The 25456-nt window shown below is 35.4% G+C and overlaps 1 protein-coding gene and 1 long non-coding RNA gene across 2 annotated transcripts; one reads left to right on the top strand and one right to left on the bottom strand.

The window, feature by feature from the left end:
- Window positions 1–1808: 1808 nt before the first annotated feature.
- On the bottom strand, window positions 1809–24807 carry LOC128019505 (high affinity cGMP-specific 3',5'-cyclic phosphodiesterase 9A-like). Its single transcript, XM_052605501.1, has 19 exons — window positions 24719–24807; window positions 13999–14069; window positions 13821–13898; window positions 13129–13172; window positions 11557–11611; window positions 11343–11455; window positions 8726–8807; window positions 7141–7201; window positions 6055–6129; window positions 5712–5798; window positions 5443–5547; window positions 4995–5077; window positions 3932–4088; window positions 3734–3847; window positions 3555–3659; window positions 2437–2565; window positions 2253–2348; window positions 2097–2169; window positions 1809–2013 (listed from the first exon to the last, which is right to left on the bottom strand). The coding sequence occupies exons 1-18, from the start codon at window positions 24779–24781 to the stop codon at window positions 2119–2121; spliced, it is 1569 nt and encodes a 522-aa protein (XP_052461461.1). The 5' UTR covers window positions 24782–24807; the 3' UTR covers window positions 1809–2013; window positions 2097–2118.
- Window positions 16769–17770, top strand: LOC128019506 (uncharacterized). The gene is made up of 3 exons (XR_008185190.1): window positions 16769–17214; window positions 17347–17431; window positions 17654–17770. It is a non-coding gene; the product is annotated as an uncharacterized LOC128019506 (long non-coding RNA).
- Window positions 24808–25456: the final 649 nt, after the last annotated feature.

Raw genomic sequence — 25456 nt, forward strand, 5'->3', positions numbered from 1 at the left:
TGTTGTGCTATCTCTGCCACAGCTTAGAAAATGAATCTAGTCTTGGAAGAGTAACTTGAGCCTACTTTTCTCCTGTGAGGCTGTGGAGAAGCAATTAGGGGTGTCACAGTTTCTAAAGATAGAGTTCTATTGTCACAGTTTTGGCACAGTTTAGTGAAAAAGAATTTCCAACACCATGAAGGTTTATTTATCCAATATCAGCTCTTATTCATCATATCAATGCTTATAGGATTTTAAGTAACGTAAATCACACAAAAAAATTAATGATCTAAAAGAAGATGCCTTATTGCGGCAGGATAAACTAGTAATACAGAGAATTAAAGTTTAATACACATTATATTTCAAGGGCTTTGTTAGGTAAAACTAATGTATACAACATTATGCAAAATACTAAACTGTTGTTGTTTTTATGAACCGTTTCACCCCTAAATTAGTGTATGCTATGAACTAACACATATGCAATGAGGAAAGCTATGGCACATTGTAATATAACTATAACTGTTTAAATAAAAGGGTAATGCATTGTAATAATATATTTACCATTAGCATTACAAATGTGTATATAAACCTGTAAACGCTTTATCCCAGTATATGAAAGCGGGCTTTCGTTTTTATTGAAGAACAGTGCTCTTTATCTAAAATGGAAATACTCAAGTCCATGTGTGTAGATTCCCCTCAGTTCAGCTCTTCGTGGTGGATTCTGGGACAGAGGGGCGTCTGAGCCCTGCTGAGACTCCTGCTGTTCCTCATTCACCCTGGGACATCACATTTGATTCAAAGAGCCAGTTGTGGGTCTAACTGAAGACTGAAGACGTGAATGTGCTCTCGGAGCAGCACTGGAAGGTACGTACATGCTGATGTGGCTTTATTTCCACGTTTTGAAGTCAACTCTGCTCCTATAACTCATCTTGCTTGTTTATAGCTGTGTGACTCAGAGACTCCTGAACTAAAGAGGGTCACTGAAGCATTTCAAGCTCAGTGGAATGTCTTTAAAGGTACAAAATCAAACAGATACTATAATGAAACCAACAAATCAAATACACCAATTAATGGAGTCCTATCATGACGAAGCAAATTTACCCTTGATGGTTTGAGATCTTGAAAGCTGCAAAAAACACAATTTTCTCATAGACAACAATTCAGTTTTTATAAACACTTCAAACTGTCCTGTCAAAGTAATATAAAGGAAGTTTAGAAAGAAAGAGAGAGAAAACACCAGAAGTTGTTAGGCCTGAAATATTAAATAAAATTCAATTAATGTATCAAATATGATAATGTAGGCTTTATAGGGTTAATGTATCACTATAACCTGGTTTAATTTTTTTTCTCCCTTTATTCCGAACACTTTATGCTTCATGCTTTCCTCTTGTCCTCTGTTCACAGCTTCTGTGGGACTGGAGTCAGTTCAAGCACCTGTATGAGGTGAACTTCGACAACATGGCATTATATTTGCAGAAGAAACAGGAAAGACTAGAAAAGGAGAGTAAGAAAAGAGCAGCAGCAAACGGCTGTAAACCAAAGAGGGAGAGCAGCACTGTGCTTCACAGCACCAGCCGAGAGATCGTTCTTGTTTTAATTTCTGCTTTTTTTGTCATATTTGTATAATTATACAATTCTTCTTGTTAATTGTCGATGATTATACGACTTTTTATTCAGCCAGTAAAGCCTTTCAGTTTAAACTTGGTCTCTATTTTCTGAACGGCAAGGTCTGCTTTGGCCACTAGAGGCCGCTATACTGTCAAGGCCATAACTTACTATTGCATTAATAAGAGTGCTTTAAAAATGAGACAAGTGGCTTCAGTTGTTCTTAAAGTTAGACTTTTATTTTTCTGAGTAAATGTGAATAAAAATCTGTACATAGTTTATACTGTTTATATGTTACAAAACCAAATGAAAACAACACAAATGGTTCATGGCTGAGCTGTACATGGTTCAATTCCCTGAAAGATGCTTTGGATTTTCTGAGCAGATGGCCGAGATTTCACTCATTTACTGCCTCTGGTGGGATTCCAGCTGAAACAAATAAGCAGAAACTAGGTTTCACTGTACATCTAACACAAATAATAACTAAAATGCTTGCAGTACAATTGCAGTACAATGTTTTGCCATTGACCTTCTTCATTTCCTTTTTCCTCCCACTGTTAAATTTTCACTCTTCTTTTTCTGCACCTATGAAATGAAACTGGGATAATAAGATAAAATAGGTAATGCCAGTTAAAAAAAAAAAAAAAAAAACAAAGCTTGCAGATCACCTCATTCATGGCGTCATCTCTCTGTTTAAGCGCCTCGTATCTGTCCCGGGACTCTCGTAAGGGCTGTACCATTACCTCCTCAATCTGAGGAAACAACTGCAACACAGAGAACAAGAAATAACACAACTCTGTATCCACAGCAGGTTTCAGATTGTACTTTCATCTCCAAGCCTAACCCATTTACCTTCATCAGGGTCTCAAACATGGGGATCAGGACAAACTTGATGAAGCCGATCTGAGCAGTGGGCTTGGTCACTTTCTCTCTGTCCATGAAAGGGGCGACAGGTAAACCTTCTGCTTTCTCTCGATCGCTCTTTTGAGAGAGAACACAATTCTGATGAAGAAGGAAGCGTACTATGAAGATGCAAAATGTTGGGATTGGTGTAAAACATTCTTAATAACTTTTAAATTAACTTTTCTATGTTAATATATTTTAAAATGTAATTTATTGCTGTAATAAATTTAGGGACAGGTTTCACCTGGTTTGGTCAGATTTAAGGGTTAATAAGTTGGTATATATTTCAACCCAAAAATGCTGTCCTCAGGCTGTCCAAGATTTACTTGAGTTTCTTCATCTGGGCAGATTTGGAGAAATGTAGCATCACATCTTTCGCTCACGAGTGGATCCTCTGCAGTGAATGGGTGCCGTCAGAATGAGAGTCCAAACAGCTAATTAAAACATCACAATAATCCACAAGTAATCCGCACCACTCCAGTCCATCAGTTGATGTCTTGTGAAGTGAAAAGCTGTGAGTTTGTAACAAACAAATCCATCATTAAGGCGTTACAATGATAAACTGTTGCTTTGGAACCAAAATATGGATCCATAGTCGCTTCCTCCAGTGAAAAAGTCTGTTGTCGTCTCACATCAAAATCCACAGACTTATTTATTTAGAGAGGTTTTGAACTGTTCTCACTTGTAAACTGTGTTTGATCTGTGCATATTTCTGATTCAGACAAGATTACTTTTTTTTTTATTGGAGAAAGCAATATTATGAATCGATAACTTGTATTTTAGCCCAAAACAGTTAAAAAAGTCTTGATGGATTTGCTTCTTACAAACACACAGTTTTCAGTTCTCAAGACATTAACTGACGGACCGGAGTGGTGTGGATTATTATGATGTTTTGATCAGCTGTTTGGACTCTCGTTCTGACGGCACCCATTCACTTCAGAGGACACATTGGTGAGCAAATCTGTTCTGATGAAGAAACAAACTCATCTACATACTGGATGACCTGAGGATGTGTGAATTTGTGGATGAACTACTTCTTTCATTTCTTTTAATGCTATGTTATCTACCTGCATGAAGTACTCCTCCAGCAAACAGTCCACCCAGGGCTCAGCGACCTCCATCGGCCGAACCTCATTAGAGATGTCACAGCACTTGATCAGCACCATCTTTAGCTGTCACAGATACAAACATACACGTTTAATAAGCTCATCACAGCATTTTTTTTGTAGGTGAATACAACACTTACAGAAGTAACATGCTCTTCATTAGTGAAGTCAAAGCTATCTACTTTCTGTTTGAAGGAGTCCAGGATCTCTCCATGTCGGGCCATGTCTGTGGCCAGAATCAGGGTGATGGTTCCCTGTCAGAGACGAAATAACAGAGCAAACTATTATTGTTATGTGTCATGTGTGCACAAAGCTCGGTTTAAAGGCCTGAGGCACACCTGATGAATCTGTTTGAAGGCTTCGGGATCAACGTTGGCAAATATGTTGCAGTCAGGCTGAGAGAAGATCTGGAAGGCCACGGCGCAGTGATGGTTCTCCAGAGGAGAGATGTCATTATACCTCACCGCCAGCTCTGTGCGTGCGTTAATCTGATATCTGCAAAACAGAGAGGAGGCTGTGTGTACAAGTCCATGACACTCCACAGGTGCCACATGCAAATACTAGTATAACTTGCATCTGCTGTCCACGAGGCAGCACATATGCAGAATATGTCGAACACAATGACTTGTGTAAGGATAAATCACACAAAAAACCTTCAATGTTCAAAACACAGAGGCAGTGTGATTTTTTTAAAATGTTTTTATAAAATACAGTAAAAAATAATGTGAAATATTATAACAATTCAAAATAACACTTCATAAAAAAAAAAATATATATATATATTATATATATAATATAATTCCCGTGGGTTTGAATGACTTTTTTTTAATGTTTTTCAAAGTCGCTTATGTTCAAAAAATACGGATTAAAATATGGAAAAATTAACAATATTGTTAAATATTATTACAATTAGATTAAAAAATGTTTCTGTTAGAATGTATTTTCAAATGTTATTTATTCCTGTGATGTAAACTGAATTTTCATGAGTCTTCAGTGTCACATGATCATTCAGAAATCATTTTAATGTGCTGATATGCTGCTCTAAAACAACATTTACTATTATAAGAAATAAAATGTTAAACACAGTTGCGATGTGTGGAAACAACATTTTATTGTGGAATATTTTTATGGAAACTATTTTTTCAGAGTTCTACCATGAATAGACAGCTAAAAAGAACAGCATTTATATGAAACAGAAATCTTTTGTATTGCATTCTTTTGCAATTTAATGCATCCTTCCTGTATTAAAGTCTAAATTCCTTTAAGTGTTTATGAAATAGAAACAATGCAAAATAAATATTTATGGCTAATATAAAGAAATATACATGGCTGGTAAGAACTATTTATGAGTGGTAATTTAAATGTCAGTTTATATAAGCACTTCTGAATGATGGCTCTTACGTGTTGTTGTACCCAGGATGATCCAGGTCATGACACACAGCTGCTGTCATCAAAATAAGAATATCTAGTTGTGTGAACTTCTCCTGAAAAACACAGAAGCACAGCAGAGTAAGACTCTTTGTGTTTTGTGTCGTATCCCAGCTACACTGCTCAATTAGAGTAAATCATTTGCCCTCTAATAGCTCGGCCTGTAACAGCTCAGATAATTAATCCAGTGACCTCTTAATACACGTCCACAGAAACAGCAGCACAGAGCGGCTCAAAGCATCTTCACAGACGCAGAGCTGCGTTTACACCCCACACATCACATCTCTGTCTCTTTCATTCACCTCCCACTTCTCTTAAATCTACCTCTGATGCTCCAGATGTCCTGAGCGAAAGAAACAGGTGGCTGTAGAGCAAGAAAAAAGGTGTGTTTCAAACAGGAAGAAACAGAAAGTGTCTATACCTGCAGTTTGCAGAGGTAGATCATACTGTACATCATCTGAGTGACGCAGAAGCAGTGACGGAAATTATGAAAAGGATTGCTCCGGTAATTGTCATGGATGCAAAGCTGAAAGTGAAGAGAGAGGCATTTTCATGGCATTTTATTTTAGACTATAATATATTGCATGGAGGCTGATGAAATCACAAAAAAGAAACAGAAACTTATATTGAGAAGGGATCCTGAGATATATATTCTTCAGGTAATATTGTAATGTATTAGTATAGTCTTACCAGCCATCTTTTCAGCGTGATGGGGTTAATATTAAAGTCCTTTACCAGTCCGAGGTCATGGTACATATACTCCAAACAGCTCAGCATCTTAAAGCACAAAACACTGATGATACCAAAAATGTGGTTTTGCCTTTCAGTCATTTTCACCAAGTGTCTCACATCACACATCTTGTGCATTGGTACATCAACTCTGCGTCTTTGATTAGGTTCCCACTGCCACACATCAAACATCGGCTGACTCAAAGCTTCCACTGTGTGCTGTGAGAGGTGGTACTACACAAGTCCCACAAGCACAGGCCTCAGACGCAGAAGAGACAGAACAGAGGCGAGTTAAGACTCTTACCTCGTTGGACTCCCACAGCCAGACGTCGAAGGTGGGTTTTCTGAGGGCATCTATGGTTTGCTGGGAGAGCATGTACTGCAGGTGACAGAGCTCTCAGTTAACCCCCGATGGCCAACATTACATTCACATCTAGGTTCAACATCCCAGTTAACCCCAAAGAAGAACGCTTTCTTTAAATGTAAATTCATCATTATTTACACTCATGTCATTACTAATCTGAATGCTGTGTTCTGTGAAATCTACACACAGCTTTTCCAGCTCACAGTGAACACAACAATAAAGCTTCAGAAATAATACCATGTAGTCCATAATCTACTATATTCCAAGTCACACACTGAGAGGTCAATAATCACAATAATAATCTCAGTGACATAAAATGTTTATTTTTCAATTAATGTAAATGCAGATTTGTTGAGATTTCAGTGGACTACTTTTACATTTCTTTTATAGACTTTTGATGCTGTTGTTGTTGTAGTCCTTTTTCAAGCCTGACAGACAGAAAAGACCTATGTGAAGATTTGAATACCAAAAAAAAAAAAATTAACTGAAATCATTATATATTTTTTATTATTCTAAAAAAAAAAGTTTTTTAAACAAGTACACAATAAATGTATCAAAATTACATTAATATATACTTTTAAAGATGGCTAAATTATATATACTGTTAAAGATTGCTATTTGAAATAAATGCTGTTCTATAGCAATTTTCTTTTCATCAAAAAATCCAGAAAAAAAATGTTCAGACCAAAAATATAAAGCAGCACAACTTTTCATAATATTGATAATGATAATATAAAATGTTTCTTGAGCACCAAATCAGCGTATTAGAATGATTTCTGAATGTTCATGTGACATTGAAGACTGGAGTCAAGTTTTTTTATCTGTTTTTATCTTAAAACCTTCCTTAATGTATCCTTAAACATAAACCATCTGTCTCTCTAAAGGACATACCTTGAACTCTGATTACAAACCTTGCTGTAATTTAATGGTACTGTACTGTATATGCTGTCCTATATCATATTATTAAAGCAGTATAAGTACACAAAATAATAAAGAAGCCCATTACAAACACATCTGCCATTTTACCTTTGGATATGAGGACACATCTCTGTGAGGAGTTAACTTCTTGTTGTCTTCAAGGAAACTACTGCAAAGGTAAAAAGCATTGAGAGCTCAGTTTAGTACAGAACATGCTGTGCATTTCATTTTTTAAGTGTCATGTCATCATCTCTCAAAAAGAGTTATCTTTGATTCATCTAGAGTTTGATCATTCGCTAATAAGAGAGTATGTGAGAGCCATGTCAGCTCATTAAGCCTCAAAAAGGAATAGATTCGACCTCATCTGTTAGTATTTTAACAAGATCTGACAGACAACACCTGGGCTGCTTTTTAATTCTCCTCTCATTTAAGCTAGCAGTGAAAACAATAAGCTGCCATAGATACTCCTTTGTGTACATGAAGTACACTTCAGCATGCTTTTAAAATGAGATTCTTAATTGTATTTTGACACTTTCCCGCCATTGATGGGTTTTCCGTCATTTATGATAAAATGCTTCCCTGCTACTTCACTGTTATATGGTAGGGGGCAGTGTTACGCATCTTCTGAAATAGTACAGAATCTAGTGAGGAAGAAGCAGAAACAAGCGAACTGAAGAAGCAGTGTTTTTGTACATAAAAGCATTGCTTACGCTCATATCAAATTTTCAACACCTATAAATCAAAACTTATACTGCTGAATGAAATGTGGTTTAGGACTGTGCAAGCTTTGGGGGGGTGTTGATGGACTTGATTTACTCCATCTATATTTTGATCAGCATTCTGAATCTGATCCAGTCATACTGTAGTTACTTATTAATTATATAGTAATGGAATTTAATATGATTTATGTTTCTTTATCCAGAATTAATATTAAATGCAATAAGCTGTACTAGAGTGTTTCTTACCCACTTAAGTAGGACTAAAGTACGTCTTGTACTGTATGTAATTTCATAATTACTTCTATTGTATTTTTTTATATTGTTAAATGTAGCCAACTGTCACATGTACTACCGAGCATTTATCATAAACTAAAATATACTTTACTGCCATTTCTATGGAAATGTGCATTTCATGTATTTACAAATATTTGTAATTACACAATTGATCGATAAGACACTACAGTTCAAATCTGTATGTGAAAGTACTTTACATGTGCTGTAGTATGTTAGTCAACACATCGAAATGTATTTCTTCACATTTTTGTAATAAATTGACATTATCATAAAGTGCACCATTTACAAGTTAAAGTCATGAAGTTGTACTTTTTTAAGTACACTGAAGTGGACTTTTTTCATTTTAATTAATTATATTATATTATTATCAAATGCAAGTATATTTATGTTAAACGTCACCTAGAAACTTTCATTTCATTTTCATTTTCACCCCATCCTTCCAACCGTCTGACTTCATGCAACATTTCACAATAAGATCATTTCCTAAAGGATAAAATCCAGTCTTCACCTCTTTTCTAATTTAATATCGTTTTGCTTTGAAACATATCAGATCACAGATGTAAAATCAGTCGCAAGGCACTACTGATATTTCCTGATATTTTAACTGAGCATTTATTCAGTTCAATAATACCGTTCCAACATCTCCAATAAATAAATAAAGAAGCAGTGAGGTCACTGACCTGTTCCTGGAGGCCATCTCCTCCCGCAGCTTCTTGATGTCACTGCGACATTTCTCAATCTCCACCACCTTCATCCCCTCCACTGAAACACAGAGAGGAAAATGCCGGAAACACACATCATGCATGCAAGAATGACACATAAAAGATGGTTTACATATCTCAAATAAGCAAAACACAGAGAAAATATGGAAATGAGCTGGTGAACATGGGTTGCAGACGCAAGTTTTTTTTTTTTTTCCTATACAGACTGCTGATCCATAAAAAGGCATTGTCTAAAATCATCCTTCTGGTCTGAAATGCAACAGTGAACAGCTTTGTCATCTATTTGAAAGCTGTTTTTATTTACATCTCGAACCTTGGTTGTGAGGATGAAGATATGTCACACCTGTCCATTTTTGTCTAATTTAGCTGCTTCGACCAAATAATATTACATTTGACATATTACATTTATCTGACGCTTTTATCCAAAGCGACTTACGATTGCTATATATGTCAGAGGTCACACGCCTCTGGAGAAACTAGGGTTAAGTGTCTTGCTCAGGGACACATTGGCGTCTCACAGTGGATTCAAACCCAGGTCTCTCACATCAAAGGCATGTGTCTTATCCACTGCGCCAACACCACCCAACACGAATTTATCTCGAAATTCAAATAATAGATGAATTTCGAGCCAAAGTACTGTCCAGTTTGATTAGACACACGGCCTCTGGACTCACATTGTATTATTTAATTAGTGTAATCATATACATCATTGAATCTCTGGACTTCCTGCTACTATTCTGTTTATAAGCCATGCACAGTAATAAATCACCACAAATTGCATGAGGCCAATGAACGGTTCACACTGATGAAGGGGTCAGGGTCCAGTGCCATGGTGACTGATTACATCATGGCTGTTTTTAGACTTCTGTGGACACAAAGACGTGCTGCAATGGAATGAATCCTGGTCTCTGGTGATGTTACATGGAGCATCATTACCGAAATAAAGAAGCGCAAAGATGATGCACTGAGAGGCTACTAAACTGAACCTTATTTAATCTGTCTACACACACAGTCACTTACTCAAAAAAAAAAAAAACACTCAAACAGTACATTGAATGCAATATAAGCAGCTTTTGACAAAAGCATCTGCCAGATGCACAAAGCATAAAAAAATAAATTAATTAAACCTATTCAGGGAACCAATTTCAAAAGGAGCAATGTAAACTGTTGCATTAACTTTCTTTATTAATTGTTTTTTAGGGTGCTACAGTCATATCCAGCACAGTCCAATTTAATCTGATAACAGGAAAAGGAATTAAGGGAAAAATAGCTCCACCTGCTTTACACAAATAAGCAAGATATATTCAAATGTTTAAACAAATGAACTCACGACAGTCATGCTTATAAGAGCAAAAACAATGAATATGAAACTGTGACCTAATACTGTATTTTACATGTTCTGTCTGATCTCTGATGGGACACAGCACCATGCACACGACACTTCAGCGGGGTACAGAGCCTTCTAAAATATACAGTGTCAAAAACTAAAGAATAACTTTCCTTTCTAAATACAGCTGAAAAGATCAGAAGTGCCTTTAATGTCAATGACACGCAAGTGATCTAAATCTATACCAAATAATGTAAATAATACCTTGCACTGTCCTCATAGAATTTTATCAAAGTGACGTAATATATTTAAGATAGTGAATCAGTGAACAGGGAAGTTAAATAATAAGTAACATATGAACTGGAGAGATCCCATAATATCCATAAAGTGGCGCTAATATGATTATTAGCCTTCATCAAAACACTTAACCCCAGATCAATCGCTCAGGAGAAAGAGAGTTTGCCAAATGATGAAACAAAGGAAGTGTAGAGTAATAACAATTTTCAGATGATAGAGGTACAAAACACACCAGCAGGATGCCAAATAAGTGGATCTCAAGAAACCCTGTAAAGAACAGGCCCAGGTCACATTTCAAAGAAATGAATGGGAATGAATACATTAAAAATACATACAAAAATATAATAATGCAATTAATAACTAAATAAATACTATTGTGCATAAAGATCTGAGGCCTATATTTATATTACTTAGTGATTTTTTCCTTTGATTTTGAAAGTGAAAATAGACCTGGACATGTTTTGTGTGATGCACTAAAGATCCTATGCATGCTATTGTGTTCTTCAAAATTTCAAAAGCCATGTCTCTAAAAAAACACTGTGCACAACATGCTCATCTGTTAATGACACGTGCATGTGACCTGTGTCAGCTACAGGCATCATCTGCTGTAGCGCTAAATCTTATAGGATATATTGCACACTAAATAGCCGTCATTATCAGCTGTGGTATGGAAGGCTTCTTACATGAGCCTCTTATATAAATCAAACAAAAAACATATCTACTTCCTCATATCATGATCCCTAATGCAAAAGATTCAACATGCTGCACTGGGTTCACCATGATGTCCCCTATAATGCACTGCTGATGCTGAAAGTGCTACAGAATAAATGATCAGTAATTCACAGAGAGCGGCATCCAGAATGTCTTGTTTGTGAAGATTTGAAATGAAGTGAAATTCGAACATGAGCTCTGTCCATTAGCAAAACAAAACCAAAACAGTTTAAAACTCACACTCCACTCTCTTCTCCAGCATGGCTAGGCGATTTGTCACTTCACTCTTCAGTTCGTTGATTTTAAATGCCCTTGGAGAGCAGATGGAGAGAAATATACGAAGATCATTCATCCTTGAAATACCAGAAGGATTCAGAATTCAATCAAAAGAAGGTCATTATGAATTAGCTGAGAGATTGAACATGCGTCACAGAAGCAGAGACGGTGATAATACCTGGAGAACTGCTCGGCCACCTGGGTCAAAACATTCTGGAAAACCTCCTCTTTATCTGAGAGATGACAAAACAAGCCACATCTACATAATCATGTCCAAACACAGACGTGTTAAGTATTTCACAGTATTTCACATATCTGTGTTCTCTCCTGTCAGCCTAAATAACATAAGCAATTAATACAGATGTACAATGAATAAAGTGCTCTACAATAAACAGTGTAAACAGATAAATGGAGGGCGGAACAGACTGAATATGAAGATGAAGAAACAAACAAACAAAAAACAAATCAGTTTTCTTGACAATCTTGACAGTCACGTTTATATAGAGTGAGACCTGTTAAACATTCACACTTTCAAATGTAGCTGGAATCACTGTCTTGGCCAGAGTTCAGCCTAACAGAAGAACCTGAGACACAATGAACATCATGTCCTGTTGGTGGATTAGTGTAGCACTGATGGTAAACTGACATTAATAATGTTAAAAAATGAAGGATCATGAGACGCTCAACATTGGATTAATGATGCTGAAATTCAGCTTTGTGGCACAAGAATACATTACATTTTAAAATATATTTAAATAGAAAACATTTATTTTAAATTCTAATAAAATTACAGTTTTTACTATATTTTTGATTAAATAAACACAGCCTCTGTGAGCAAAAGAGACTTCTTTCAAAACCATTTTTAAAAAAGCAGACTGACCCTAAACGTTTGGACGGTAGTGTTCATATTGGTGAGATTTCACTACATTATAGAAGCTCTGCCAGTGTTTTCACATGTCTGCTGTCTTTCACAACTCAGCTCAGGATAGTAACCAGTAATCTCTCATCAAGTGACTTCACAGAGGTCAGAGGTCACGTCGACATAACCTGGCTTTAGCTGCCTTCATGCCATCCAGTGGACTTCCTACTTACACATTTTATGTGCTTGTGTGTGATTTTAGTTGGAAATAAATGGGCACATTGTGCAATTTCACTTTTTTTACTTATTGACAAAGGAAGATTTTTTGTGTACTTCTTTCTTTTCTTTTTTTTTCTTTTACAAACTACAACAATGAATTAATGAAGGCATTTTTTCTTCACCAACAGCTAAATTTGCAATTAAAGTCTCTGATACAGCACATTTTCCTAAATGTAGTCAATGCATACAGAAAATGTGCATACTATGCATAGTATGCAGAAACAGTATCATGGTAGTATGTTGATCCAAAAACACCCACAGTATTTGTGCGTAATTGATAGGATATTGAAAAGCAAAGCAAAAAAATATATTATGTTAACAATAGATCTACTAAGAAACAGTCTTGTAATGCAGATGAATCAAAAAATCTGTTTAAGAAGAGTGCAGTCCACCCCACTGCAAGAGTGTTCGCACAATGAGAAATGGAGCTGCTCTTGTGAACACACAAAGCTTTCCGCACACTCCATTTATAGAGATTTGAGAACATATGAGTGATCACCTCAGAGCTGTTTCAGTCTTCATAATAAAACAAACCCCATTTCCCATTTCAACCGGAATGTAAACACTATCAGTAAAGTAAATGACATCCCATACACAACATCTGACACTTACCTGCAAGTTGTCCACCAGTTATTGGCACCACTTTATACGGTGAGCTTCAAAAACACCAGAACAGACAAAAGAAGTTACAAGCAGTCTAAAACACGTGCCCTCTCCCTACAGGACAGGACAGTAACTCCTCATGAGAGCTGCAGCTTTCTGTAGTATTACTATTCAAGATGTCTGCTCCTCTGGCAGTCGACTGTGATTGAGACAGTGAACAGGGACATGGTTCTCAAGGAGTAACTTCCCCTTTATCTATATCTGGCTCCCATCATTGTTTGTATAAAATGAAGGGCCAATCTCCATATAACCAACAGATAAGGCTCAGAAAGTAGGCTTGTTTACTGGGCTTTTGTTTAAACAACGTCTCTATGCTTCACTTAGTGTGGCTCTAATTGGTGTTAAATTGGACCATTGGTTTTTTTATTCTTATAAACTCTCCAACATTTAGTATTTAACAAAAAAGTTACTACTAAGGGAGATTCAATACTCTAAAGAGTTTATAAAAGACCATTTATAAAAAGTAGTGACATTTTGTTACCTATAGAAACACCATATGGTGGACCATTAGGTTTTAAGAGATTCTGACATAATTAAATGTTTTGACATTAGTTTGTCAAAGATATGCATGTGTATAAGGCACTTTTCCAGCTAGAGAGCAATGGTTTCATGTTTATAAATGGTACGGATGGCTAAGTTACCTCTCGGAGTTGTTTGGCATTGTGGGGTCGATGGAGACCATTGCTCCTGTTGAGTCCAGAAGGGAGATGGTTGTGTTCCTGTCAGCAGCAGATACATTCTCTAAATATGGGAGCACTTCAGAAGTGGACATACTTCCACTACACACACAAACACACACACACATATATCTTACGGTACCTGGAGAGCCCTGTGGCAGTGCAGAATAACTCTTTTATATCACATGGGCTGCAGAAACGGCTGAAAACCACCTACAAAAGAATTGGAAAGATTTATTCAGTTTGGCCAACTTTTGACTTAATATCCTGAAAAATAAATCTTCTTTATGGTATGTTAAAGAAAGAACGATCTAATCATGATTGATCAGCCTGTGGTGTGGATTTTTAATATTGTGTGCACTGGTAATGGCGTGTGATGGTAATGTCATTTTGGGGTCTTGGACTTGCCAATAAAACAAGCTGCATCTCAGTTTGTGTTGCTTCACATGGAGCTTAAAATAAATGTTTTAATGACTAAAAATGATCGAATACTGAACAGGTTGACAACTAATAAAGCTTCATTGAGATCATGATGATGTTTCTGATTTTCAGATGGTTTCTATGATGTCTTTGTCAGAAAAAGGCTCCCTTTTCCTTTTCATTCCAACAAAACCAAGAATAAAGAATTTTGCAAAACCACAATGTTTTTCTAAAATGTGTGGCATGATGGTTATAACACCATTATTAGGGACAGCAGTTGGTTGTTATTCATTTTTTTTTTATATTGTAAGCATTAATGCATACATTATATTAAATAAATTATATAATTTTTACAGATTTTAACACTTTTTAAAGGGGAAGTTTAAAATTCTGAGTGGGTGACAAGATCAAAATTACAGAAATATGTCAAAATTAGTAAAAGGTCATTAGTGATAATAATAATAATGCATTTTGATGATTTTTAATCCATTTTTTAAATACTATATATATATACACTTTTGTCTTCACCTTGAGCAGAATCAATGACCATGTGAAATCATTCTGAAGAATTTCATTTGAAAAGGTGAGTTTTAAAGTAAATTTCTTTCTTTTATGAGATAAATAATATATTTAAGCATTAATAAATTGCACTGTGCAATCTCAAATTGTAATCGTAAATGATCAATGCTTAATCAAATATGTAGATTAGATAGAAGTATAGATAGAAGTTCAAAATGCTGGGTAGGTCGCAAGCTCAAAAAAGGGGAAAAAATAATTGAAGACATAAAAAAATAAAAAATAAATAATCCCTCCTTTAAAACTATAATGATTGCTTTAAAACTTGTTATAAATCATCCTACAGTGCAGAATCAATGCAAGTATGATTATCTTCCTAATTTCTATGTAGGATGCTGAGCATCACAGTTAATAGTTTATTGATTATTTGAGACTCTGCACACAGCCGAGGTCAAGTGCTGTCGTCCGTCATTTGTATGTAATGCCAGTCCTGACCCTGAGCACTCTGACCCACTTACAACACATGAATATCTATCATCAGCAGGCACAAAAACAGGTGACAACACAAAACAACTATGAGGAGGGTGCAGACAGACCGAGCGAAGGAAGAGGAAAAGAGAGAGAAGGATAATCAGACTTAGAGCAGCAAAGACAGATGAGAGTGAGCAAAAGGGTGAGAGAAAGAGAGAGAGAACAGGGGAACTGCTCCATAATACAATCACAGGTTCTGAGCTCAAAGTTATAAGAAATATTTATTAGTGTCCAAAAGAGGCATTTCTAATTGAGCAATTTGTCAAAGATGAAACATAAAACCCACAAAAAACAGCCATAGAGAATAGAGATGATAAAATTATATACCACCAACCAACAACGGAGCGAAAATCTGTTATAATAGTTTAATTTTAGCAGTGCAGCATCTAAGTAGAGATCTCTGAGAAGTTTCTAGTATTTTCTGGACTGTAGAGCTGTAATTGAATACACACTAGAAAGCCTGAAGACATGCAGTTGCATTAGAACAAAAATGTTCCTGTCTGTGTGTGTGCAGAAAGTGTGGGTGTACGTATACACACAGATGTGCTCATTAAAATGTCCATTTGTTTTTCATTGTGTTCTAAGCTTTTATATGCTGATTAGTTTGTTATTGTCTCATTTCCTACACAGTAAAATCAGCAGTGTTAATCGAGCAGTGTTATTCTATCTTTACTCTTAAAGAGTAAACTCAACAACAATTGGTGAAAGATACCCCCTAGTGTTGGTGAAAATGATCAGAGTTAAATTCTGCGTCGTTAACTTTACTCTGTTAAGCTCCGCCCCTCAATCTACCCCCTGCGAAGATCTGAACAGGACTGGAGTAGTTTTCTAATCGCCATTTTCTTTTTGCTCCAACAGACAGGTAAGCTCTTTTAAGTAACATACTAAAACGCAGTTTTGATGTTTTATGTGAATAAATATGCTTACATTACTGCATAGGATATATTTTGATGCAATTTGTGTAGTTTTGTTATTTTGATTTCGGGAATACCGATTAGGTACCTTTGTGGCAAGTTGATACGTTGGAGAGTTGTTTTCGTCACACTGTAGCGCTAATGGAAAAGCTTAAATTATGCCAATAATCTAACTTAATTTTTTTCTTCCTGTCAGTTGCATTTGGCACTGTTATATGCCATTAATATGTTTTAGTTATTTTAACGTTGAATTATCCAACAGTCACAACGAGGCATCAACATTTTTATGTGTTGGATGGTTGAAATTGAGATGTTCCAGCTTAGGTTGTGGATGTTTGTATCATATGTGACAATTTTTAACGTGTAATTCATGTAAAATTGTTGATGATGTGACGTAGGTCATTTTTGAACATATATTATGACGTTTGATAAAGTCAATAAATATGATAACATAATATATAAACTGTTTTAATTTTATATAAACTATTTTTGCAAAAGTTCAGTTCGCAAATTAAATGTGTCCAACGAAATTTTAAACTTTTTGTGAGGACATTTATTTGATCACCACCATCGCATTTTTAAGTCACGTTAGATGGCGCTATGGGCGTAGAGATGGTGCTGATGCAACGCTGTTCAACGAAGGAAAAAAACACCCGCTAAATTGTTTCTGGAACCTTCCTTAATTTTTTCGGTATTAAAGTTTGTTATTGCTGTTAGACACAATTAGCTGACCTGAGCGGTAACATGTTAGGTGTTTAAAGTGATCCTCAACCTATTTTAAGGATTGACGGTGTTCAAACGCTGTATGTTTCATTAGAAAATAATGAAAATGCGCTTTAATTTTTAAACTGCGTGTAAGTTAGTTGGTATAGTTGGCGTGTCATTGATGTATTGTCGATGTTTTAATTCTCTATTTTAGGCAACTTGGATCAGTAAATGTATGCCAATACTTAGTGAAAACTAAAACACTAACCAATGTAAGTATTTACTAAAGTATTTGTGAAATATTTTTGCTACCTTGTATGACTTATTCTAAATCTAATCATATAAACTGATACTGAGGTATCCATTTTACACCGTAATCTTTACAGTACTCTCACTTCTTACAGATCATGCTGGTTAAGGTGAAACTTGGGGATGCCCAAAAATTTGTCAAGATAACAGAGCTGAGCCTGGAGGAATTTCTATCTGCTGGTAAATAAATATATACTTTCATTGTATTATTTTATGATTTTTTTTTTTTTTTGTATAATTTAAATGTTACTTGATGGATGGCTATAATTTTATATAAGAATAGTCAAATGTTGCATGTGCCCTGATGTTCAAAGTTCATCTTCGCTATGTAAAACCTTTTAAGTCATATATCCTTTCTCATAAAATTGCATATATATATTTTTTTCTTTTTTCTTTTAACAGCATTTTTAAAGTTTGGTGTCCCAGCTGTACCAGAGAATGTGAAGGTTTTTGATGAGTCAGGGACTGAGGTGGATAGTGATGTTTTTGAGGAAATAGTCAGAGATCCCTCAGTTGGAGTTCTTACCATAAAACATGGTGCAGGTTTGTATTTATTTCATTACATGTTTGGAATGTATTTAATACTTCTAATTTACAATAATTCCCAATAAAAATGTATCTGCAACCAGACTTGGATTCTGCTTCTCCACAAGCCTCTCATGAGCAGTCAAATCGGTCCCGCACTCCATCCGTGGACTCCAGTGACTCACAGGACACAGTCATTATTGAAGAAACTTCCTCAAGTAAACGAATGAGGCTAGACGAAGAAGCTAAAAAGGTGGGTATCAAATTTTTTTTTTACTTTTATATTTTTGGGGATATTTATTATTGATTTAAGTTGATCAATGAGACTTACAATTTTGAAAACTAATTTATATATATGTTTTTATTATAATCTTTAAGTTGGTGGAAACCATTCTTGTCCAGAAATCTGGTGGGGAGTGTATAATAACGGAGTACAACCGAACTAAGTCTTTGGGGGATGAAACAAGGAGGAAAATGGTTAATATCTTGGCAGCTCACATGACAGAAAAGAATGGGTAATGTTCATAATCATCACCTGGTGTATTAATGGTCTCTAGTTTTAAAATGTCTTGATGTTGTTTAAAGTCAGGCAAAGGACACAAATTTTATTTATTTTATTTTTTACTGCAGTACGTCACCAACAAGGCAGGTGAAAGAAAAATATGCCAGAGGAATTGTGGCTTTGTTCCCGTACCTCAGTGACCCCTTTTCCAAAAATGGCTACGTTAGTGTCCGCTTTGAATTCTAATTCTGTATTGAAATTTTTTCATACTTCGGGACAGGTGGTGTATTTTGCTGTTGAATTTATATACTTTTTATCTTGATTTTTCTCTTTCTAAGGAACATTACTATGATGGCGAAAGCGGTACTGGGTACTTGGCATGGAGAATCAAAACTATACAGAGAGGCTTAGCTAAAGAACGACGTGCATCATTTGAAGGTACAGGTTGAAATTTTTTTTTTTTTTTATAAATATATTTTTTTGTCATCTTTCATGGGAGTTCTGTTGCTACGAAGTTTCCTTTGTAAGATTAAACTTTGTTTATCATTCTTTAAGCAGTGTTGAAGCTTTTAAAATGTTTTGTTGTTCATCAAAAGGAACGTCTACTGAAGGGGGGTCTGGTGGACCAACTGTAAGACGGCAGTCAGAGTTTAATTCAGAGACCATCTTGAGTGAGGATGAATGCAAGAAAGCAATTGCATTCATGAGCCATTCTTCTGATGAGGACGCCATCAAGAAGAAAATGAAATTGACATTCGACTATCGCCGCAACATGGTTCTTGACCCCATGCAGTCAAGTGATATATTGACGGTCTTTCCACGATTCAAAGACATTAAAGGCTTGGTAAAGTGTTTATAATCATACGTTTTTATCAATTTAACATTACAACAAAATTTACTAATGTCTAAATATGTTTATTCAATGCATACGTGGGTTTATATAATTATTTGTCTATTACTTAGAACAAAATATTTTGGGTCATCCTTTTCTGCCTCTTCTTAGATTGAGCAAGACTTTGTTCTGATGTTTGGAGAAGGAGTGTCAGGAAAGCTACTGGAGAACTGGACCACTGCATTCAAGAAAAAAGTGATTCAGCAGTGCAAAAAGCTTCCCAGCACCAGTGATTTGGAAGAACTTCTACTAGCAGCTGAATCTCCTACTGGTGACTCAGAAGGGGGTGCTAATTTTGGTAAGATGTTTAAGATACATTTTTCACTTGAAATATTAATTTGAAATAGTATTGAACAAATTTTCCAAGGAACTTGAAAGTGAACGATTTAGTCCCCATACTTTTTTTTTTTATGTTCTCAAACTTCCAGTTTGTATTAGTGGTCAAATTTTTCTTACATAATGTGTGTTTAAACAGTTTGGGACAGTGAACTCGCTTCAATTATACTTCTGTTGCATTTGATCCCACCTTCTGCCCAAGGCCGGAAAAGACCAGGAAAGGTATCTGCCTCTCAAGCAGAGAAACACCTTGTTGTCTTTAAGAAGGTTTGTTTTTGTTTTCTTCTTTACTTTGTTCTTCTGTTTAATTTTTAACACATTGGTGATAGTTCTCTTGGTTTTCTCAGAGTGGAACAAACATTGAGGAGCATCTTCGAGAAATTGCAGCTATTGCTCAGCCCTACCTCCTGGCCGTGGGACCTCAGAAGAGTTCAATTCACCAGTACTTCATCGTTCTTGATCAGCATGCCATTCCATGCAAGTCAGCCTCTTCTCTTGGTGCTTTTGACGAGCTGTTTAAGGCACATTTTGTTTTTGGCACCTCTTACAACAGTATGCTACACAACATGTACACTTTCATTCAGACCACTGTGTACAACATAGATGTTGGCAAAGTGAAAGAGAGTCCTCGTGTTGCTGAGGTTAGAGCAAGGTTGCTTAGTTAGGCCTAAAGTTTTTCTGCCCTCATGAAGTGTTTTGTTTGTCAGGCTGAGTTATCTGGTTCAAAAATACTTCTCAGGCATCTAAGATTAGTTCACGGTTTTGTTCCTGGAAAGAATCTTCGCCTTAAATGTGTAGAGACAGGATGTAGTTCTGTGTTTGGTACTTTTTCAGGTTTTAGGAAACATTTGCATTTAAAACATACTGAGCAAAGTGACCAGAATTCTGATACCATTGACAACAGTGAGACTGCTGAGGCAGAAGGACAAATTAGTTCTCAAACATTTGATCAGATTGGCAGTGTTGGAGAGGTAGCCACAACATCTGTATTGTTAATGTCAAATAAGAGCACTTTGGATATGTGTGCTTCGGCTGTTGCGCAACTAAAAGTTGCTGGGTTAAGTCAGTCTGCTGTAAGTGGTTTTGTTACATCTATGGAGGAAATTGTTTTTGAGATTCACAGTCAGGCCAAGGATGCAGCTTTGCTCTGTCTGCCTCCACATGACATTGCTACTAAAAGGAAAATAGAAAATTCAATTGAACATTTGGAAAATCCATTCACTTTCTTGAATTCGGAAGCCAAACGAAAGAGACTCTTTACAGAGAAATGGGGAACTGTTGAACCAACTGAAATAGTGCTTGGCACAAGATTTGACAGCAGAAGAAACAAAACCACAGGAACATTTGATCAAGTTGTTGTAACAGATAAATATGCTTATATTCCCATTTTAGAAACCCTAAAGGCCATTTTACAAAATCGGCATCTTACTGATTTGTTTAAACCCAGGCATGTTCCTAAGGAAGGCGTTTATTTTGACTTGAGTGATGCAGCACATTTCAAAAGTAATCCTTTATTTTACACGGACAAAGATGCCTTACAAATTCAGTTATTTTATGATGATTTTGAGACCGCTAACCCTTTGGGTTCCAAAAAAGGTATACACAAATTGGGTGCTATCTATTTTACATTAAGGAATTTCCCCCCCATTTTTAACTCATCATTAGATAATATTCATTTATGTGTCCTCTTTCATGCACAGGATATAAGACGGTATGGTTTTAATTCTATAATCGAGCCTTTAGTAAATGATCTAAAAGTGCTTGAGATTGAGGGAGTTAAGAATCCAGTATGTGGAAGTTGTATTAGGGGTACAATTGTTCAAGTCACAGGGGATAACCTTGGTTTACACAGCTTATTAGGGTTTCTGGAGTCATTTGGGGCTCAATATTGCTGTCGTTTCTGTGTTCTTGAAAAAGATCGCTTTCAGTTTGTGTTTTCCGAAGATAACCCTGAGGTTGTACTAAGAACAACTGAGATGCATGCTCTGCACTGTAAAAGATTACAGGACGACTCAACACTCCCTCATGTTTATGGCGTCAAACGGGTCTGTTTGTTAAATTCACTGAAGTATTTCAACACAGCCAACAATTTTGCTGTGGATATAATGCACGACATTCTCGAAGGTGTCGCTCAGCTAGAGGTAAAACTTGTTTTGCAGTACATTCAGCATAATTTTCTGAGTGCTGATGATCTTGCTGGTAGAATACATGCTTTTGATTATGGTTACAATCAGCAGAAGAACCGTCCTCCGTCAGTCAAATTGTTTGGTGGAAGCAATGATTTGGGTTTAAATGCCATACAATCTTGGTGCTTGTTGCGCAACATGCCACTGTTATTTGGTGATTTAGTGCAGAGAGATGATTGCTTTTACTTCTGCAGATTGTTAACATTGTATTCTCACCAGTCCTAACAGAAGGCATGACCATTTATCTTAAACATTTAATAATTGAACATCACCAGTTATTCAAAAAATTATTTCCCGAAAAAAATCTTTTACCAAAGCATCACATAATGATACATTACCCACAGTGTATAAGAAAAATTGGACCAATTCTGCACATGTGGTGCATGCGTTATGAAGCTAAACACAAATTTTTTAAAACTCAATTAAAAAGCTTCAAAAACATCACCAAAACATTGGCCAACAAGCACCAGAGTTGTATGGCAATGCACTGGGAGTCTTTTAGCCAGTACAGATTGACTCTTGGTCCAGGGAAGATGGTGGAACTCGATGAACTTAAAGGTGGCATGGAGATGGCTTCCAAGCTAGGAGTGGATATATCAGAACGTGTCTATTCTGTAAAATGGATCAAACATCATGGCACAGAGTATCGCCCTGATTTTATTATCTGTACTGAAGTAGCATGTGAGATTCCAGTGTTTTATAAGATCAAGACTATTGCTGTGAAAGATGAAAATGTACTTTTATGTGGAACATTGATGGAAACACTCTGTTTTGATGACCATTACCATGCATTTACAGTCAGAATGCATCCAGACAGAATTCTAAAGTCAGTGAATGTTAACGAGCTGTGTTATTTCAAACCATTTGATCTCCAAATGAAGTATGGTACAACAGATTCTGTGCTGCATATAGTGCCCTATTGCCATTTTATGCAGATGTGATGTTTTTTTGTGAATGTATTTTAAACCTGACCATGTTTTAATAAATGTTTTAAATGGTACGTTGAAGTTGTTTTCTGTTCTGTTCTCTGGAGTTATTTGATCAGCATTTTAACCTATAGTGACACCAAATGGGTTTTAAAAGTGTACTCACTGAGTGGGATTAGTTTTTCACTAAGAAAATTTAAATAAACTCTACAAAAGTGAAATAATAACACTAATTGGTGTTAATTTCCCCTAAGTGTTAAATTGTGGTAACACTATTCAGAGTTAAATTAGTTTAGTGTTAAATTGTGGAGACACTATTCAGAGTTAATTTACTTCAGTGTTAAATTGTAACAACACTATTCAGAGTTAAATTACTTCAGTGTTAAATTGTAACAACACTATTCAGTGTTGAGCAGTGTTAATTTTTAACTCCAAAAAGAGTTAATTTTACTCTGAAAATTGAACACTGTGACGAGAGTCATTTTATCACTAATTCTGAGTGGGACCAAATACACTCGGGTCCAGTGTTAAATTTAACTCTTAAAGAGTTAATTTAACACTGCAAAATTTACTGTGTAGGCTGAACAACGGCAGGCAGATGGACGTTTGCAACAAACTGAATAAAACCATAATCATTGTTTGACTCTAAAAATGTATGCAAACACTAATTTGGTGCAAATCATTATTTAGTCTCAATTTATATTACTTTATGCATGTATTGTTAGACTGCATGTAATCACACATGTACAGAAATAACATGTATCATCATTTGCACCACATTGTAAAAGTGCTATTATAATAGTACACTATAGTATTTAAGCGTACTTTTATTTTCTTGTAGAAGCAGAACTGAATCTCTTTATAATAAACATCATGCATTTTAATGCACACTGTAAAAAAAGGTTTTACATTTTCTCAGAAAAAAGCATAAAATGCTAAAAAGCTGCTACTATATATGGAGAAAGACTCCTTTTATATGTTTAAAAAAAATCAGTCAAATGTATAGCTTTTACAAGTAAACGCAATGGATTACTGTATAATTTACAATGCAAAACTGTAAAAAGAAATTTCCAGAATTTTAATTAATGTTTGTTGGACTGCGTCTTGTGTTTATGACACTGTGCACTAGTGTCTGTATTAGCCATGTTTTATGAACAGGTCACTTTCGATTAACTATTATCAGTTATCAGAACATTCTGAGACAAAAAGCCAATTTAGGTAGTTCAAGTAGACCGGTTCTTCATGACAGAGTTGAGATTTTCCTGAAAACATGACCCAGCGTGAGTTTATAATGTGGTGGAGCATCACATACAGGCTACTCTGTGTGTAAAAAACTAATAAAATGTTTTATGAAAGCAACCTGGAGTCATTAAAACAGAGGGTGTGAGTGACAGTACAAGTGAAAATATACAGTTAACACATGCAGATCAGTCAAAATGAGTGAAAAAAAACCATATATATATATAAATTATAAATTATGTCATAGTTAAAGTGTAAAAGCAAAAATAGAAAACCTACAATAACATTAATAATCTCCAAATTAGTCATATAGTCAAATCAACCAGTCATTTCTATTTAAAATTATTTCATTTCTATTTTCCATTTACAAATACTTTTTTAAGAGTTTTTAAATCTATTTCTCTGAATATTTTAGATAAAGCTTAATCTACATGTCAATTGAGACATTCTAAATTCGAATGTGATTTTCTGTAGTTCTCAAATATCCATTTCTAAATAATCAGACAGTTGTTTGTTTACGGTATAAAATGGCAACATGGTTCAATATTCAACTCATATTCAATTCATATTCAATATATATATATATATATACTGATTACAAAGAGACTTACTTCAATATTTAAATGTTATTTTTATTTATTTGCACATAATTTTAATAGGATGGAGTATATTATATATTTATACATTCGTAATATTATTATATAACCGCTTTTAAAGCAATGCTACCAAAAGAGTCATATAATAAACATGATCCTATACAGATACTAAAGCAGCTGCAACTTTCTGAGCAGTTTGTTATTCGTTAATGTGTTTTCTTTCCGTCATGCATGTGAGTTAAGGTTAGAGAGAGAGAGAGTTTACCTTCTGAGTTCGTCCATCCACGTCCAGGAATATCACCCGAGACGCCGAAGACGCGCTGCCCATCTCTCTCCGTCCGCCGTGACAGCCCTGATGTACAGTAAACCTCTGATCTGATAACAGAGACCGTGTCGCTCATCGCCACTGATCTCCCAACTCGACTCCCACGAGTGCGCGCTCTCCTCGTGATCTCCATAGTAACCGAGCCCCACGAGGACGCGCGAGGATGCGGTGTGTGAAACCCTGGAGGGTCAAGCAGCAGCAGACAGCTCATATTATTTTTTTTTTATTCCACACATGGAAATAAAATTACTTCGTTTTAACATTAAGTGAACATAAATGTGAATTTTAAATAATTCCACTATTTTTGCTTTGGCAGATTTTTCTACAAAATATAGACCCAACATTACCAGGTTATTTTTAAGCTGCAGCACTATTTTTTTTTCACTAATGAGATTTATTAATGAAAGAGTGCAAAACTCCATCTTATAAACCACCTATTTACCCACATACACTCTATAAATAAACATATATATATATATATATATATATATATATATATATATATATATATATATATATATATATATATATATATATATATATATATATATATAAATAATAATAATAATAATAACAATCAAAAAAACATCTATAAAAACAATGGCTTATATTTTGCTGTCGGGAAGGATTTCGCGGGAAATTGCATGCTTATCCTCGGCTTGTTGTTGTTTTTTTAAA

The sequence above is a fragment of the Carassius gibelio genome, chromosome A9 (genome assembly GCF_023724105.1).
Source record: "Carassius gibelio isolate Cgi1373 ecotype wild population from Czech Republic chromosome A9, carGib1.2-hapl.c, whole genome shotgun sequence".
In the NCBI taxonomy this organism is placed as follows: Eukaryota; Metazoa; Chordata; class Actinopteri; order Cypriniformes; family Cyprinidae; genus Carassius; species Carassius gibelio.